At 39.5% G+C, this 16,584-nt stretch overlaps 2 protein-coding genes across 3 annotated transcripts in view; both read right to left on the reverse strand.

Annotated features, from left to right (window-relative positions):
• LOC117162852 (uncharacterized) overlaps positions 1–16,584 on the reverse strand; it is a 49,384-nt gene that overhangs the window by 5,626 nt on the left and 27,174 nt on the right. The window lies entirely within an intron of this gene.
• On the reverse strand, positions 7,908–15,858 carry LOC117162861 (uncharacterized). 2 transcript variants are annotated; one of them, XM_076627365.1, is made up of 9 exons: positions 15,704–15,858; positions 15,355–15,452; positions 14,944–15,097; positions 13,929–14,074; positions 13,577–13,802; positions 13,302–13,500; positions 10,566–13,221; positions 8,761–9,398; positions 7,908–8,576 (listed from the first exon to the last, which is right to left on the reverse strand). In XM_076627365.1, exons 7-8 carry the CDS (start codon positions 10,632–10,634, stop codon positions 9,285–9,287), a joined length of 183 nt encoding a protein of 60 aa, XP_076483480.1. In that variant the 5' UTR covers positions 10,635–13,221; positions 13,302–13,500; positions 13,577–13,802; positions 13,929–14,074; positions 14,944–15,097; positions 15,355–15,452; positions 15,704–15,858; the 3' UTR covers positions 7,908–8,576; positions 8,761–9,284. The 2 variants fall into 2 exon arrangements, with proteins under 2 accessions (XP_076483480.1, XP_033200742.1); XM_033344851.2 differs by lacking the exons at positions 7,908–8,576; positions 8,761–9,398 and having other exon boundaries at positions 10,004–13,221; positions 15,704–15,856.

Below are 16,584 nucleotides of genomic sequence, written 5' to 3' on the forward strand. Positions count from 1 at the left end.
CGAGAAGATTCATTTGACGCCCACAACCCCATTCCCAGTGACGATCCGACATCAGAAGTGGGATTCGAACGGTTGCGAACGCTGGAAGGGCAGGTCGCTACCATGAGCAACCTGATGCATACGCTGATGCAACGACCAAATACGGGAATCACCAAATTCCCACATTTTAACCCAGAAGTCGCAGGCGCCGACCCAGCCGCGTGGTGCGCGGCTGTTAGTATGGCCATGGAGGACAACCCCCTGCGAGGCGGCGCGCTATACTCTGCCTTAAGTGACTCTCTACAGGGTTCTGCAGCACATTGGCTGGCGCGAACAACGGGAAACGGAGAAATTACTTGGCCTAAAGTTAAGGAACGATTCCTTACACAGTTCGGTGGCCGAGAGACGACGTCCTCATCGTTAATCAAGGTATCCAGGGAACCGCGGGGAGCGGGCGAATCCACGGGGGCGTTTGCCGGCCGTGTCCGCTCCCTCCTGCAGATGCGGTGGCAACATTCTACGCTAGACGAAATACTTAACGCTGTCACTCTCTACATATTAATTCCACACGACCAACGTCTTAAACGATTGTCCCTCACGAGTGATATCAGAACGGAAGACCAATTTCTGAGCGAAATGCGACCCTTTTGTTACGAAGAAGAGTCGACATTTTCGCCGAGAGATGCACCGGCGGAACCCGAAGCTAAGCGACGCAAGTTATCGTGCCACCAGACGAGGTGTTATTACTGGTACTCTCGGACACAGAATAAAGGACTGCCGCAAGAGGATGCAGAACGAACAGCAGAGGGATGCACGACGCCAGGAAGGAAGCCGACCGGCCGCACCGTCCAAGGCGGTTTGCTACAGGTGTCATGCGGAAGGTCATATCACATCTAACTGCCCGGCACGACGGGACGGTAGACCAGGCCCCAAGGATGAGCGTAAAGTCAACTCCTGTGTCACGTAATTTTTGGGTTGGTTGGTGAAAATAAAATATAGTTGAGTCGTAACACAACTATCAACTTGGTTTTAATCAACCTTTATTATGAATTCAGCAATCACAATGTAACACGCACTGAATTAACATAAATCACAATTCACTCCAACCACGTTATGTCAGACTTAGTTACAACGATACATTAAGTACGCGACTTATAAGAGTAGAGACCGACATAGATATATTGACTATTCTAAGGATACAGAATAAGTGAAGTCTTACTGACGATACTGTGTCTGAGGAAAGCTAGGGGTGGGGGTATCTAAGGACAAGGGACGGAATTTACGACAGGAAATACTCGCTTGGTCCGAACGACCTTAACTATAAAAATGCCAAGTGCCCCTGGTAGGCACTTAAGACTATTGAGGGTGCGCGCCAGGGATATGCAGGTATCTGGGTGCCATCCTGTCCGTGGTGTATGGCCTGGTCTCTGATATGAATTGACGTTACACCTGCGTGGTGGAGTCCCCAGCCGGTAGTTTAAGTCATCTGGGTGAATCGTTCCCATTTTACTTCGATTCCGGAGCCGAGTGCTCATTAATTAGAGAATCTGTCGCTCCGAAATTCTCCGGTAGGAGAACGACAGATATAGTAGTTATGCGAGGAATAGGAAACACCTGCGTTAAGAGTACATCCCAGATCTTATCTACGGTACGCATTAACTGTTTTACATTGGAGATAACCTTCCACGTTCTGGCCGATAGTCACTTGCATTATGATATCATGATTGGCCGCGAGATCTTAAGCCAGGGTTTTGATGTAACTATTACACGGAATAGCGTCGATATTTGTAAAACGAAGACTATTAATGCCTGTAGTAAAACCTCCGAGGACGAGATCAATATCAATGCGGTTGACACTGACGTGGTTGGTAATGATAAAAGTCGGTTAATTTCTGTCCTCGAGAAATTCAAAGATTCATTCATTACGGGCTTCCCACGTACTCGCGTAAGCACGGGCCAGTTAGAAATACGGTTAATCGATCCTAATGTTACCGTGCAAAGAAGTCCCTACCGACTTAGCGAAGAAGAGCGTAGGATAATGCGTGAGAGAATAGACGAGTTAATTAGAGCAAAAATCGTGAGGCCGAGCAACTCACCGTTCGCGAGCCCTATCTTACTTGTAAAGAAGAAAGACGGCTCAGATAGACTGTGCGTAGATTTGCGGGCATTAAATAAAAATACGGTCGCGGACCGGTATCCCCTACCCCTCATCGCGGATCAAATCGCGAGATTGCAGAAGGCGAGATACTTCATTAGCCTGGACATGGCCAGCGGATTCCACCAAATCCCCATTCATCCCAATTCGACGGAATATACGGCGTTCGTTACACCCGACGGGCAATACGAGTACGTGACTATGCCGTTCGGATTGAAGAATGCACCATCCGTTTTCCAGAGGGCCATTCTCAACGCCTTAGGCGACCTCGCGTATTCGTTCGTTGTTGTTTACTTGGACGACGTCCTAATTATTGCCGACTCAGTAGATCAAGCCCTAGAAAGGTTGAGCACCGTATTAGATACCCTCGTGAAAGCCGGATTCTCCTTTAACTTTTCAAAATGCTCCTTTTTAAAGACATCGGTACTCTACTTGGGATATGTAATTCGTAACGGAGAAGTCCGTCCAAACCCGGGTAAAATACAAGCCTTGAGTTCTTTACCTGCACCGTCGACCGTCACACAACTTAGGCAATTCATAGGTTTGGCCTCTTATTTCCGAAACTTCATTCCCAAATTTTCACAAGTAATGAAACCCCTGTACGCACTCACCTCGAGTAACAAGAATATACCTTGGACGGATAGGCACGAACAGATAAGATAAAAGGTAATTTCCGTCCTGACTGACGCGCCGGTGCTAATGATATTTGACCCCAATTACCCCATAGAACTACATACGGACGCTAGCTCGGAAGGATATGGAGCCATTTTAATGCACAGGGTCGAAGGTAAAAATCGAATAGTGGAGTATTACAGCAAAAGAACTAGCCCTGCGGAATTTAGGTATCATTCCTACGAATTGGAAACGTTAGCAGTTGTAAACGCCGTCAAGCACTTCCGTCATTACTTACACGGACGAGAATTTCTCGTTGTCACCGATTGCAACTCCCTGAAAGCATCCAGTAATAAGGTACACTTGAACGACAGGGTTTACAGATGGTGGGCTTACCTGCAAACTTTTACCTTTGACATTATGTACCGGGAAGGTAAACGAATGGCCCACGTAGATTTCTTTTCGCGAAATCCCGTAGACTTGGATCGCAGTACGTTCAGCAAAATTGTAGAGAAAGAAATTAACCTAACCGAAATCTCCGACGATTGGCTACTAGCGGAACAACGTCGCGACCCACAAGTTTCCGAGATCGTCGATAAATTACAGAACGAAGAGCTCGCGGAAGACGTCGCGAATACGTATGAGTTACGGTCCGGCACCCTTCATCGTAAAATACAGAGAAAAGATAGAACTCTCTGCCTGCCCGTCGTTCCGAGAGGGTTTAGGTGGTCTGTTATTAACCATGTGCACCAGTCCATTATGCACTTAGGTTGGGATAAAACGCTTGAGAAACTGTATGAGTATTACTGGTTCGAAGGAATGGCGAAGTATGTTCGCAAATTCGTAGAGAACTGTCATGCTTGTCGAGTTTCAAAGGCAAGTTCGGGTAGAGTACAAGCCGAATTACACCCCATACCTAAGACCAGTATACCTTGGCATATGGTTCATATGGACATAACGGGCAAACTAAGCGATAAAAACGATTCGAAGGAATACGTCATTGTGTTGGTCGACGCCTTTACTAAGTTCGTATACTTGCACCATACCCGTAAGATAGACTCCATCAACACCATTAAAGCGCTTAAGTCCGCTATATTATTGTTCGGCAGTCCCTGCCGGATAATAGCGGATCAGGGAAGATGTTTTACGGGCAAAGAATTTCGAGACTTTTGTCAAGATAAATACATAAAACTCCATTTAATTGCGACCGGAGCTAGTAGGGCCAACGGACACGTAGAGCGTATTATGAGTACGCTAAAAAACATGTTCACAACAATAGAAACCACCGGGCGGTCCTGGCAAGACGCGATCGGGGAAATACAACTGGCCTTGAATTGTACCACCAACCGCGTGACTAAGTCAAGCCCGTTGGAACTACTAATCGGTACAACAGCGAGACCCTACGGCTTATCCCTACCCGACAGTATCGAAGAAAGAGAAGTAAATATCTCCCATGTAAGACAGCAATCATCGAGAATACATTCACAACCAACACATCAACTGGCAGCTCTTCAGAGAAGTCTTTACACATTCAACCTCAGTATTCACCCCACTAAAAACAAAGAAAGATATCGAAGCAGCCACGGAATACTTAAACACGAGCATAATAAATGCAATCCGCCTCTCCACACCGACAAAGCCATCTAACAGCAAACAAGAATATCCCCAATACATACTAAAAAAAATAGCAGAAAAACGTAGACTAAGATGAGTATGGCAGACCCATAAAGCACCGGATGACAAACGCAAAGTAAACAACGCAACTAGAAAGCTATCCAAAACCATAAAAAATAACAAAAACGATTGTATCCAAAAATACCTCTCCAGTTTATCCCCCACAGCCGACTCCAACTACTCACTATGGAAGGCCTCCAGGAAACTCACACGCCCCCCACAAATAATCCCACCTATCCGCCGTCCGCAAGGTGGATGGGCACGAAGCCCTATAGAAAAAGCCGACCTGTTTGCTAAACACTTGTCAAAAGTATTCAAACCCCATTCCCCCAAAACCGCCGCGGACGTTACTGAATACCTGCACACCCCCTTCCAAATGTCCCCTCCTATCGAACCCTTCTCCTCTGCAGAGACTATAGAAACAATCAGTCGCCTAAACCCCAAGAAAGCAGCAGGACACGACCTAATAGGCAATAAAGCAATCAAGGAACTTCCCACAAAAGGGATAGCACTCATCACATCGATTTTTAATGCTATCCTTCGCCTGGAACACTATCCTAAGGCCTGGAAAATCTCATTGATTACCCTCATCCCTAAACCCGGTAAACCGATATACGAAACCAGCTCCTATCGCCCAATCAGTCTTTTACCTACCCTGTCCAAACTATTCGAGAAGATGCTCACGAACCGACTCCTTCCAATCCTAGAGAACTTGAAAACACTCCCAGATCACCAATTCGGCTTCCGAAAACATCATTCTACAGTAGAGCAAATCCACCGCTTAACTCATACGATCAGCCAAACACTCGAAAAGAAAAAATATTGCTCAGCGGTTTTCCTAGACATCCAACAGGCATTCGACAAAGTATGGCATGAAGGGCTACTATACAAGCTTAAAAAGATCCTACCTCACCCCTACTACTCCATCCTAAAATCTTACCTAACCAATAGACAATTCATGGTTAAATGCCTAGACGCCACTTCCGCAACATTCCCAATAGAAGCTGGCATACCCCAAGGTAGTGTCCTCGGACCCCTACTGTACTCCATCTATACTGCTGACCTACCTATATCAAACGATATAACAATAGCGACATTTGCAGACGACACAGCGCTATTAGCTACCCACGCAGACCCGGTAATAGCCTCATCCACTCTCCGGCGAAGTCTCGACTGCATGGAAAAGTGGTTTCACAAATGGGGCTTCAAAGTCAACGAAAAGAAATCCTCACATGTAACCTTCACGCTCCGAAAACAAACCTGCCCCCAGGTCACCATCAACAATGCAACAGTTCCTAGCAGGGACACAGTCCGATACCTGGGCATGACCCTGGACAGGAGACTAACGTGGAAGACACACATCTCAGATAAAACGAAGCAACTAAAGGACAAACTAAAAAAACTCTATTGGCTCACGGGCCGACGCTCCAAACTAAACATACAGAATAAAATTACCCTCTACAAGACCGTAATAAAACCTGTCTGGACCTACGGAATCCAACTATGGGGAACAGCAAGTAACTCCAACATTGAAATACTCCAACGCTTTCAATCGAAAACGCTAAGATCCCTAATTGACGCACCTTGGTATGTAACCAACGAAACCATCCATCGCGACCTCAAGATACCTACAGTCAAAGAGGAAATAGCAAAATATAGCGACAGATATAGCAAAAGAATCAACAAACACCGAAACCCCCTAATCACTGGACTACTCGATACGACGGACCAGATTCGCAGGCTGAAGAGGCACTACCCGCTAGACCTAAACGTTAGATTCATTTAATTATCCAAATTAAGCATATGCACTTACTTATAATACTTATAAATTATACCTATCTATAATAAGTATTAACTTATTGTAAATAAACAGCCATGTCACTGCGCCACGCCAGAAAAATTACTGAAAATTCTCAACGCGAGAATTGATTGTAATTTCAACAAATAAATAAAAAAAAAAAAAAGAAAAAATGTAAGACAGCAGGCGATAAAGGATATAGAAGCAAGCGCCAAATACGATAAGGATAGGTTCGACGAAAACAAAGCTAAAATAGTTAGGTTCAACCTTGGCGATTTCGTATTACGTTATAAAGGCATACCATATAACGTAATACGTTATAACGTCATCCCATATAACGTAATACGTTATAACGTCATCCCATATAACGTAATACGTTATAACGTCATACAATATAACGTAATACGTTATAACGTCATCCCATATAACGTAATACGTTATAACGACATCCCATATAACGTAATACGTAATAACGTCATACCATATAACGTATTACGTTATAAAGTTATAGCATATAACGTTATACGTTATAACGTCATAGCATACAACGTATTACGTTATAACGTTATAAAATATAACGTAATACGTTATAACGTCATCCCATATAACGTAATACGTTATAACGTCATACCATATAACGTAATACGTTATAACGTCATACCATATAACGTATTACGTTATAACGTCATCCCATATAACGTAATACGTTATAACGTCATCCCATATAACGTAATACGTTATAACGTCATCCCATATAACGTAATACGTTATAACGTCATTCCATATAACGTAATACGTTCTAACGTCATACCATATAACGTAATACGTTATAACGTCATCCCATATAACGTAATACGTTATACCGTCATCCCATATAACGTAATACGTTCTAACGTCATACCATATAACGTAATACGTTATAACGGCATACCATATAACGTATTATATTTCTGTTAACCGACTGAACAGTTTACATTCATCTGTTTTCGAGACGCCGCGCACACACATACATCCACACGCTGATATTCACATACAAGTATCTCTACTACACATTTAACCCAGTCCAACACAGAAAATTATACATATCTCAACAAATGTTATAAATTAATAGTTTAGACGTTATAAATTAATTGCTTATATGTTTTATATTAATGGCTTAAATGTTATAAATTAATAGCTTAAATATTGTAAATTAATTTCTCAAGTATTGTAAATTAATGGCTTAGACGTTATAAATTACTAGTTACAATGTTGTTATTTGATATTTTTTTTTATTTACCTTATATTTAAATTCTTCTTGGATGTTCACTGTTCGGAATTTCAGGCACGAAAGAGCTCGCGCGCGACTTCCGCGTTCCTTATATATCTTGACAAGGTGTCGAGATGTCAATCAAACGTTAACGATCTCTTGACATAGCAAAGAACGGGTTTCCCATTATAACAAAATCAAATTGAACAATTTTAATCGTAATTTTTAATTTTTATCGTAAATTGGCGCCTTCGACGATTTAATACGGTATCCATTTTTATCATTTTAATAGTTTCTACAAACTAAGACTAAATTCACACCTCCTTGATACTAGTTTTCGACTATGAATTAGTTTGAACAAAAAGGGAAAAGAGCCTAACGGCAGTCGATGACGTTACTGTTAAATATGTTATGGTATTTAAATAATCAGCCAGATAAAATTCATATTAATCATTATATTATATTATCGATATTCGTTCATTTACTCGTGCTAATTACAAAATAAAATGTTCTCTTTTCTTGAATAACACCTACATCACCGTCTGCGATATTTAAATTTCTTATTTAATGCTTATTTAAAAGTCAGGTACCTTTTCAATTCCTCTCAAGTTAAACGAGTAAATTTACTCGTTATAGTTGTAACATAAAATGGCTATTTTCTTCAATACCACTTGCATCGCTGTACGTGATACAAATATTAATTATGTATCGAATAATATGTACCAATTGGCTGTAATCGCGGTTAGGTATTTCTTCGTTTGATCTATCAAGAGATCTATTAGGCTATTAGCGAAAGACTTATTGATTCCTCAAAGATGTATCTTAACTTAAATCTTAAAGATTAACTAAATGATTATATTTGATTAGTATTCGACAGTGTCTATCATATTCAGCCATCTTCTTTTATAATTGATACTGCTCGGATCAATTATTTTATAATAAATTGCAGATTATGCCACGGTATATTATAAGATATTTGTCTATAGCTCCTTTTTTCTAATTCATTGATTTTATTATTAGTCTCGTTGGTTTTTCCTGTGAGTATCTGCTGTACGTACATTTCCATTATGCTCAGATTTTTAACATCGTTGTACGAATATGTGCGTGTTCTAGCAGTAAACATTGGTTTCGTTAAAATGAATGTAAGTAAACTTGGATTTATAATTGTAATTGACAACGATGACGATTAAGAGCGTGGTTACACTTAATCGTGTGCATGATATTATCAGAAATTGTGATTGTAATTAACAATAATTCAAACAAAATTCAAAGAATTGAAATACGATATATCACCTATTTATATGCTTCAACACCTTCTTTCTTTTTTTCTTCTACGTGGAGAAATCCTCATGGACACTCCGCTGCATTCTGGAGAATTAGTGGAGTAGTTCCAGACTCCTACTGACAAAAATTCCACGGTGGCCAACCTACACGTTTGGCAGCAGTGCCCGAGACCTCTTGGAAATTACTGCCGGTACACTCCCCGCGTCTTCTCGTTAGGCCTATCCTATGAACTAACTAACTAAATGTGGCGTTAGGGGAGACGATTGTCCCCCCCCCCCAAAGTAGGCCTACCCAAATTTCAATTAAAAGTGAGTGTGTTAAGAAGTTATAAATACCCTGTTTCGAGGAAAGTTTTTTCTTTTTGGCGCAGAGCGCTTGTCACACAGGAGAAGCCGCCAGTAACGAAAGGCTTAACCCGCCACGACACCCGATCGGGTCTGCGACGTGTGATTGTTTACGCCATGATGCATGTTCTCTTCCTCGGGCAGGATGAGTTCTTAAGCCACGTCGCCATCTACGTAGCCACTGACAAGTTAGAATTTACCAGCCCCACCAACTTGGAGGAGGAGTTGGCACTTGGCACTACTGGGCGTGAACAGTGCAATGATACCACTAGCACCTTTGGGACCCAACATGCCTAGGTATCCCTAATAACAGCGGAGATTCGTGGAATTCAATATTTAACCTAGAGCATTAAAAGTTCTAACTCCATTGGATTTGATAGGGTCCAGGATTAACACAATGCAAATCAGCTGATGTGTGCTGTATAAAGCAGCCAATATGGAGTACAATGCGCATCGAACTGCCTCTGTATCCCGAATAGCAGCGGAGATTCGTTGAATTGAATATTTAGCCTGGAGCATTACAAATTCTAATTGCATTGGATTAGACAGGGAAAAGAGATGACATAGTGCAAACCGACTGAAGTGCGCTGTATAAAGCAGCCAATGTGGAGTACAACGCGCATCGAGCTGCCTATGTATCCTGAGTAGCAGCGGAGATTCGTAGAATTCAATATTTAGCCTTGAGCATTAAAAATTCTAACTGCATCGGATTTGACAGGCAAAAGAGATGACATAGTGCAAACCGACTGATGTGCGCTGTGTAAAGCAGCAAATGTGGAGTACAACGCGTATCGAATTGTCGAAATTTGTCCAATAGCAGCGGAGATTCGTAGAATTGAATATTTAGCCTTGAGCATTAAAAATTATAATTGCATCGGATTTGACAGGAAAAGAGTGAACATAGCGCAAACCAGATGATGTGCGTTGTATTTGGCATCAAACGTGGAGTATAACGCGCATCGAATTGTCTACATATCCTCAATAGAAGCGGAGATTCGTTCAATTACATATTTAATCTTCAATATTGATAGCTGTGGTTGCATTGGATTTTACTTATACTATATAACGTAATGCGTTATAGCGTTATACTATATAACGTAATACTATATTACTGAATGTACTCTATTACGTGAAGGCTGCCAACTTAATACGCGGCGCTTCGTTCCGCAGTTCGTTTACTTTCTTGACCAGCGACTTCTTCAGAACTCTCTGGTTGCGATTCCTACTGACGACTGGTTACGGGCAACTGCTGTGTTGACCCACTTGCCTCCCTTTCTATTCTTACCATATCCCCACTCTACCTGTCTTAATATCCGTCCGCGATCATGGTAACGTTCGCCTTCTGCTCAGCATGTGAAGGAACGGCAAAACGTAATATGATATAACGTAATTCAATTTAACGGAATACGTTATAATGTAATGTATTATAACGTAATACTATATCTCGTAATCGTAATGGCAGTCGCCTACCCCGTCCAAGAACTCCTCGAACGCTGTCCATTCGCTGATGGGCGACACATATACGGCCACTACCACCATTCCTGACCATTCGACCGCTGCGTATCCGTTGCCGCGCTCCAGCGGATCCCTGTGGGCGGACGATGCCGGCGCTGATGTCCAGGTGACAGCCGTCTGTATCTCCGGCGCAGTCCGGAGCGTCCAGGACTCTGTATGGCTCGGCCACCACCGCTAGGGCAAGCGTGCTCTCCAGAATGGTTTGGAAAAGCAGGTCTTGACTGTCCCAGATTGTTCTGGAGGGTGCGCACCCTTAATCTTAATCACCTAAGTTCATGGCTTCAATCGCCGCTTCCTCCGCTCCAACCTCCTTGCTCGCGGCTTTAGGAGTCAGAGATTTCCTGCGGCCATCCTTCCTTGTTACCGTTTTCTACCGCGGACCCATCGGTCGACGGTATGGTTCTGTACAAAGAGAAACTTAGAAACGAATTAATCGTCCTGCGTAATGTCTATCGTGATCGTGATGTATGTGAAACTTTCCAAAGTGTCTAATTAGTCGTCATTTGAAGTTAATTTTGAGTTGATAGGGCGAGCCTATAATTCAATGTTTCCCCTTGACAAAAGAAATTGTATTTTGATGTTACTAGCGGGTCCAGCCGTTGATACATGTTAATCGACGTTACGATCGAACCGGCCGCGGGCCATCGTTCGATAGATCTGTCGCGGCACTCGACTACAAATACCGCCACTAACTAATACCGGATAACGGTAGCGCAGTGGTTAGCGCCTTAGGTTACGAACGTTCGGGACTCGGATTCGGATCCCGGCGCCCGTAGTCCGATTTTTCTTCCACGCATCTAAATTAGAAAAATATAGCAGTACCCCAGCAGCGACATCTACAGCCAGCAGCTACAATTATTACAGACAACATAGACGCCTCAGATCGAATTAAGATCTATTTGCAGATGCTTCGATGAGAAATTATCCAAATGTTTTTCAATAGCTTTTCTACCCCTCCAACATCATTTTTGCCGATTGAAAGTATAAAATCGTACACGAACGTACCATTTCTCCCTTCTTATTAAAATATTATACTATTGTATCATTAAAATGTTGAAACGTTAAAATATAAAATTTCTTTCATCGAGGCATTAAGGTACAACCTGTTATCGTTCTTTTGTTAAGATCTCTTCGATAGAAAAAATGAAGCTTCTACATCTTTTATTTCATCGACAAAACGTTGTTTTAATTGAATTGTTGAGGTTCTTTTGATCAAAATGATACCGAACATGAAAGTAACCCCGAAAAGTTCGATTAGACGCATAGTTCGATTAGCTACGTTGGAGATGGACTTCCTTCGGACATGACATTCTGAGATTGAATACGCGAGGCTTCTTTTCGCTCTAACATATACAACTTCCATCGTTTGCGAATTAGTCCAAGTTGATGCAGGCACCGCTACGAGGGTGTAATTAATTTCTAATTTCAATATCGTGTTATATCTCAGTTGCTTTCTGTGTTCCTTATTGTTACGTTCGATGTATATAGAACGTATAACCCCAAATCAGGTACTTGCCGTCAATTTGTAAACAGTGATTGTTAACAAATTTTAAAATATGATGTAGAAGAAAATGTTCATCACGTTAAAAATGAAAATTGCCGGACAAAATAGAAGAAAGGCCTCGATGTAACAATATAGATAATTGCATTGTAATGACAATTCTGCCCGAGCAGTCGAGGTAAACAGGTGCGAGTAAATGTGCTCCAGTGTTAGTGCGATAAATAGTGAATTTAGGAGGTTAAAACGTTAACGAACACTGTCACATGGTAAAAGTTTCAAAATGCAACAACTAATACCGCCGCCAAACAAAAAAGGGTGACATGTTTCATAAATGAAGCTACAAATACGTTAAGCAGAAAACAACCAATTAACAAAGAACAGGAAAGCCTATAAAAGAAATGGAAACGTTGCAAAAGCAGGAAGAAAACAGCTACAATAACGAACTATCCTATCAAGATGAAAACTGGAAGGTAGCAACAGCTCACAAAAGGCGTAAAATAATCCTAAATACAAGCGCTATAAAAATTCCCGATACAGAAATGCACCAGTGGCTACAGGACATCCCACTCCGAAATTCTTTCAGCTCACTGATAAAAGACGGAGATACGAGTTCAGAGGAAGAAATGACAACACATATCGTTAAACCACCACCGATCTACATTCATGCTCAAATAACAGATACCCTTATTGAACTATTAAACAACACTGTCGGAAGAGAAAACTACAGTATAAAGGAATTAAAACTGGAACAAGTCAAAGTGCAAACAAATATTCCAAAAATCTTTCGAAAAGTGGCGCAAGTATTAAACATACTATACATCATACATACCAGCTCAAAACAGAAAAGAACCACAAAGTAGTAATTAGAGACCTATACCCAAGAACAAACACCAAAAATATATGCAAGGAACTAACAAAAATCGGGCACCAAGTAAGAACAATAAATAATATAACCAGATACGATACAAAACAGTCATTGTCACTGTTTCTAATAGAACTCACGTGGCGTGGAGTCTGCTTTGTGTAGAGAGTCGCCGGACGTAACAAGTAGATATATTTACGAAGGCGTTACCGAAACCAAGATTTCAATATTTACGACAAAAATTAGGTCTGAAAAATAACAATGATGTTAAAAAGTAATCGTTTGTAAAGATTTCGAGTGTTAGGGAGGGTGTTGAAGTAATACTCACTTCTAGGAAAACTACATCTTCTCTAGCATTTAGTTCTCTTAGTCCCTGATGTTATTGAGTATTGTTTAGCTCTAAATCAATTTGAAGGGCCTCTCAGTCTCATAGCCTTTTTTAGGAATATGCCATGCACAGATGGTGCAGCAGGGTATATATAGACGGGCCAGTTTTCGTAATTATATAAATATCCATAGATTCATGGCTTCGCTGCCACAGTGTGGTTCTGGATTAGTATACACTGTACTTATACTTATGCTTATATTTATACTTATACTTACAGTTACACTTATACTTAAATATATTTCTGTTACACATTCATCACGCGTTGCTCGAAGAGATAACTTTAACAAAGGTGGTTGGAAAATTCTTCAGCTTGCTCTTCGTTGCTTCTGGCTCATGTGTTGTCCGTTAATCTGATTGCTGGGATTAGTTTAATTGGCTCCTTTATTTTGTTCGTGGCTTTCCATAGGAAATAGTTGGAATTCTCGTACGCAGAAAGTGAATCTATGAATTTTGAGAATTCGTTATTATTATGATCTTTTATTTTACTTTCTATTTCCTTTGCAAGTTTGTTTAGATGTTTTTTTGCTTTCACGTGCTCTATGTTTTTGTCATTTTGCTTTCGCTTACCTTTTTCCCTCTGATTTTGTCAAGAAAGTCTTGCGGAATTATTTTTGTTTGCCTGTTATTTGGTTGATAAGTAGTAGTTGCCAATGCTACTTCTATAATCTCTGTCAATGTACTGCCTGTTCGCAGTGGTGCATATACTGCTACATCTGGAAGTAATTGCCGTTAGTTAGTATTGTAACGGTGGTTGCTTGAGCGTATTACTGATGGATTTGGCTATGTTGGTGTTAAGGGTGGTGATTGGTTAGTTACTTGTGCATAACTTCGGCTACCAAAGGTGTTGGTGTTTCCATGATTAGAGTTCTATACATATTGTATTGTTTGCTGTTGGATCTGATTCCGTAATATCTACTCGCTGTATGTTCTGCTTCGAAGCATGTAGCAGGAGGGTGTGAGGAAAAAGCAACACCATGTTAATGATCATAGAGATCAACTTTTATCTTAGATATATGATTATTATGATTATATTATTCTTATTTTATATCTAACTAATGTCTAATAAATGTTATATAAAATAAATATTTTTTCATTATTAAAATCCTTTGTAAACTCTATAATTATATTATAATTTAGCTTCCTCAATAAAGAATTTAATAACATTGAAAATTTTTAATCATGGGTAATATTTTAAATATGACACTATTTACGTATGTTATAGGTAATGTTAATAGTTACACAATTTTTTAATAAATTAAGAAAAAACTAAAAACAAACTTACTTTCCAATATATGCGTCAAATATAAAAGCATTAAAGATATGTGTACATATTTAATTTGAAAATTGTGGTCTTGTTAAACTTGTTTGTTAGTAATAATAATGCATGTTTAATAATGGTTCATAATTAATATTCATTTAAACAATGCTTTCTGTAATAAATGGAGTATTGTATCTACAATACTCCATTTATCTGTATCTGTACATCTGTATCTGCTTGAAATAAATGGTGAGAAATTATAATAAATACATAATATAGTATTAGTTATTGAATAAGTTTACTGCTTTAGTTTATATTCTTTACTTTTAGTGCTTTCACCGAAGAATGGCGCCAAACACAAAATCCTAGCTACTCGATCGCAGTGTTCAATGGTGACCGATTGGTAAAGTACATCTTGCGACATTAAGAACCTTATCTCCTTTACAGCAGTTAACAGACCTGTGTGTACAACTATGGCCTAGGGAAATTAACAGCGTAAAGTCATTAGTGTCTAATTTTATTAATGAAAACTTAAATACATTTTTTATGCTTATTATATATTTTTTTTAAATACTGTATGACTGGAATAATGTAATGCAAATACTTTGTTAAACATAATATATTAAAAATTGGATTTATATTCAATTACATTCTATTTTCCACCAAGAGTTACGCAATTAATTCGCAATTACTCTCTTCGTTTGGGATCGTTTGGAAGATAATACATTTTCTTACCACTCTTTGACTTGTTTCTGCATCCCTTGGCTGAGTAATCAGGCATTTGAACTAACGTTCCAAACTTAAATGTTAATTCTGTATGTTCTCTATGATGACTGCAAAAATTTGTAATAAACACGAAGTATAAATCACCTTAAAGTAAAAACGGATAACACCATACAGATTTAATTACTAAGATGTGTGTAGCTCAAAATTTGATGTTAATTTAAAATTGTAATATAATTTATTGTTAAACTTTGCTAAAAAGTTGTATTTTCTTTTGAGGTTATCTTTAGCAATCTTATGAAAAGGTTATTCAACTATTATTTATATCTATTAATAAGAGCGACTTTTAATAATATCTTACTTTTTCTTATTATTCTTTATTTTCGTCGTTATATACACTCCAATACACGGTAAATATTATTACACTTTATTTACAGACAACTTTGTAAACGTATACTTTATACATTTATATTTATACCAATCTATACATAACTGCTGCAGGAAGCGCTTTTATAAATGGCGGAACCAATCAGCGTTGAACGAATAGATTTGCCACACTGTCCCTGGACCAACTACACATCGCAGGGCTTAACTCTTCAGTCAGGTCTGTAACTGATTCCGAATTTGAAAAATCACCGTACGTGTAATTGATCCAATGATCGAATTAAACTGTCAAAATTTCCAATTAGTTGTGGAATAACAATAATTTTTTGGCCGTTATCTTTTCTGATTGAAGAAAACAGTTACAAAACGAAGTGTATTCATTGAAACTTTCATTGCATGCAATTTTGCATAAATAGAAAAGTTTTATTTTTTAGGAGTAGAGTTTTAATTAAACAAAAATATTTATTTTGCTTTGATAAAATTAAAATTGAGTGTTATTAATGTCTTAAGACGAATATTAATGAAAGTAATCTGGGAAATACAATATATTACTGTAATAGCGTGGAAATAAGGATAGAATTTTTTTCCGATTACTTACAATTTATTAATATTAAATTGAATATACAAATATAAATTGGACAGAAAACGATGTGTATTTAACGGAAACTAAATGCAATACTCGTATCTATATCAAATAACTTTACAGTTATTTGACCACCGTCGTCACAACGAATCTAACACACACACACTCTCTCTCTCTCTAACAACTCTATCAATTCTCACGACTCTACTCTTCGACGACTCAATTAGCTCTGGTTCTCGCAACACGCACACTTTTCGACTCGCACACTCTGATCT

The sequence above is a fragment of the Bombus vancouverensis genome, unplaced genomic scaffold (genome assembly GCF_051014615.1).
Source record: "Bombus vancouverensis nearcticus unplaced genomic scaffold, iyBomVanc1_principal scaffold0061, whole genome shotgun sequence".
Classification (NCBI taxonomy): Eukaryota; Metazoa; Arthropoda; class Insecta; order Hymenoptera; family Apidae; genus Bombus; species Bombus vancouverensis.

What these genes read in the sequence shown, in the direction of transcription:
- LOC117162861 (XM_033344851.2), bottom strand. Translation starts at nt 15,043, where the DNA reads ATGTCGCAAGATGTACTTTACCAATCGGTCACCATTGAACACTGCGAT. An exon ending in CTTCGGTGAAAGCACTAAAA is followed by an intron (nt 14,075 to 14,943) that starts GTAAAGAATATA and finishes AATTACTTCCAG; the next exon opens with ATGTAGCAGTATATGCACCA. An exon ending in ACAAAATCAGAGGGAAAAAG is followed by an intron (nt 13,803 to 13,928) that starts GTAAGCGAAAGC and finishes CAAAATTCATAG; the next exon opens with ATTCACTTTCTGCGTACGAG.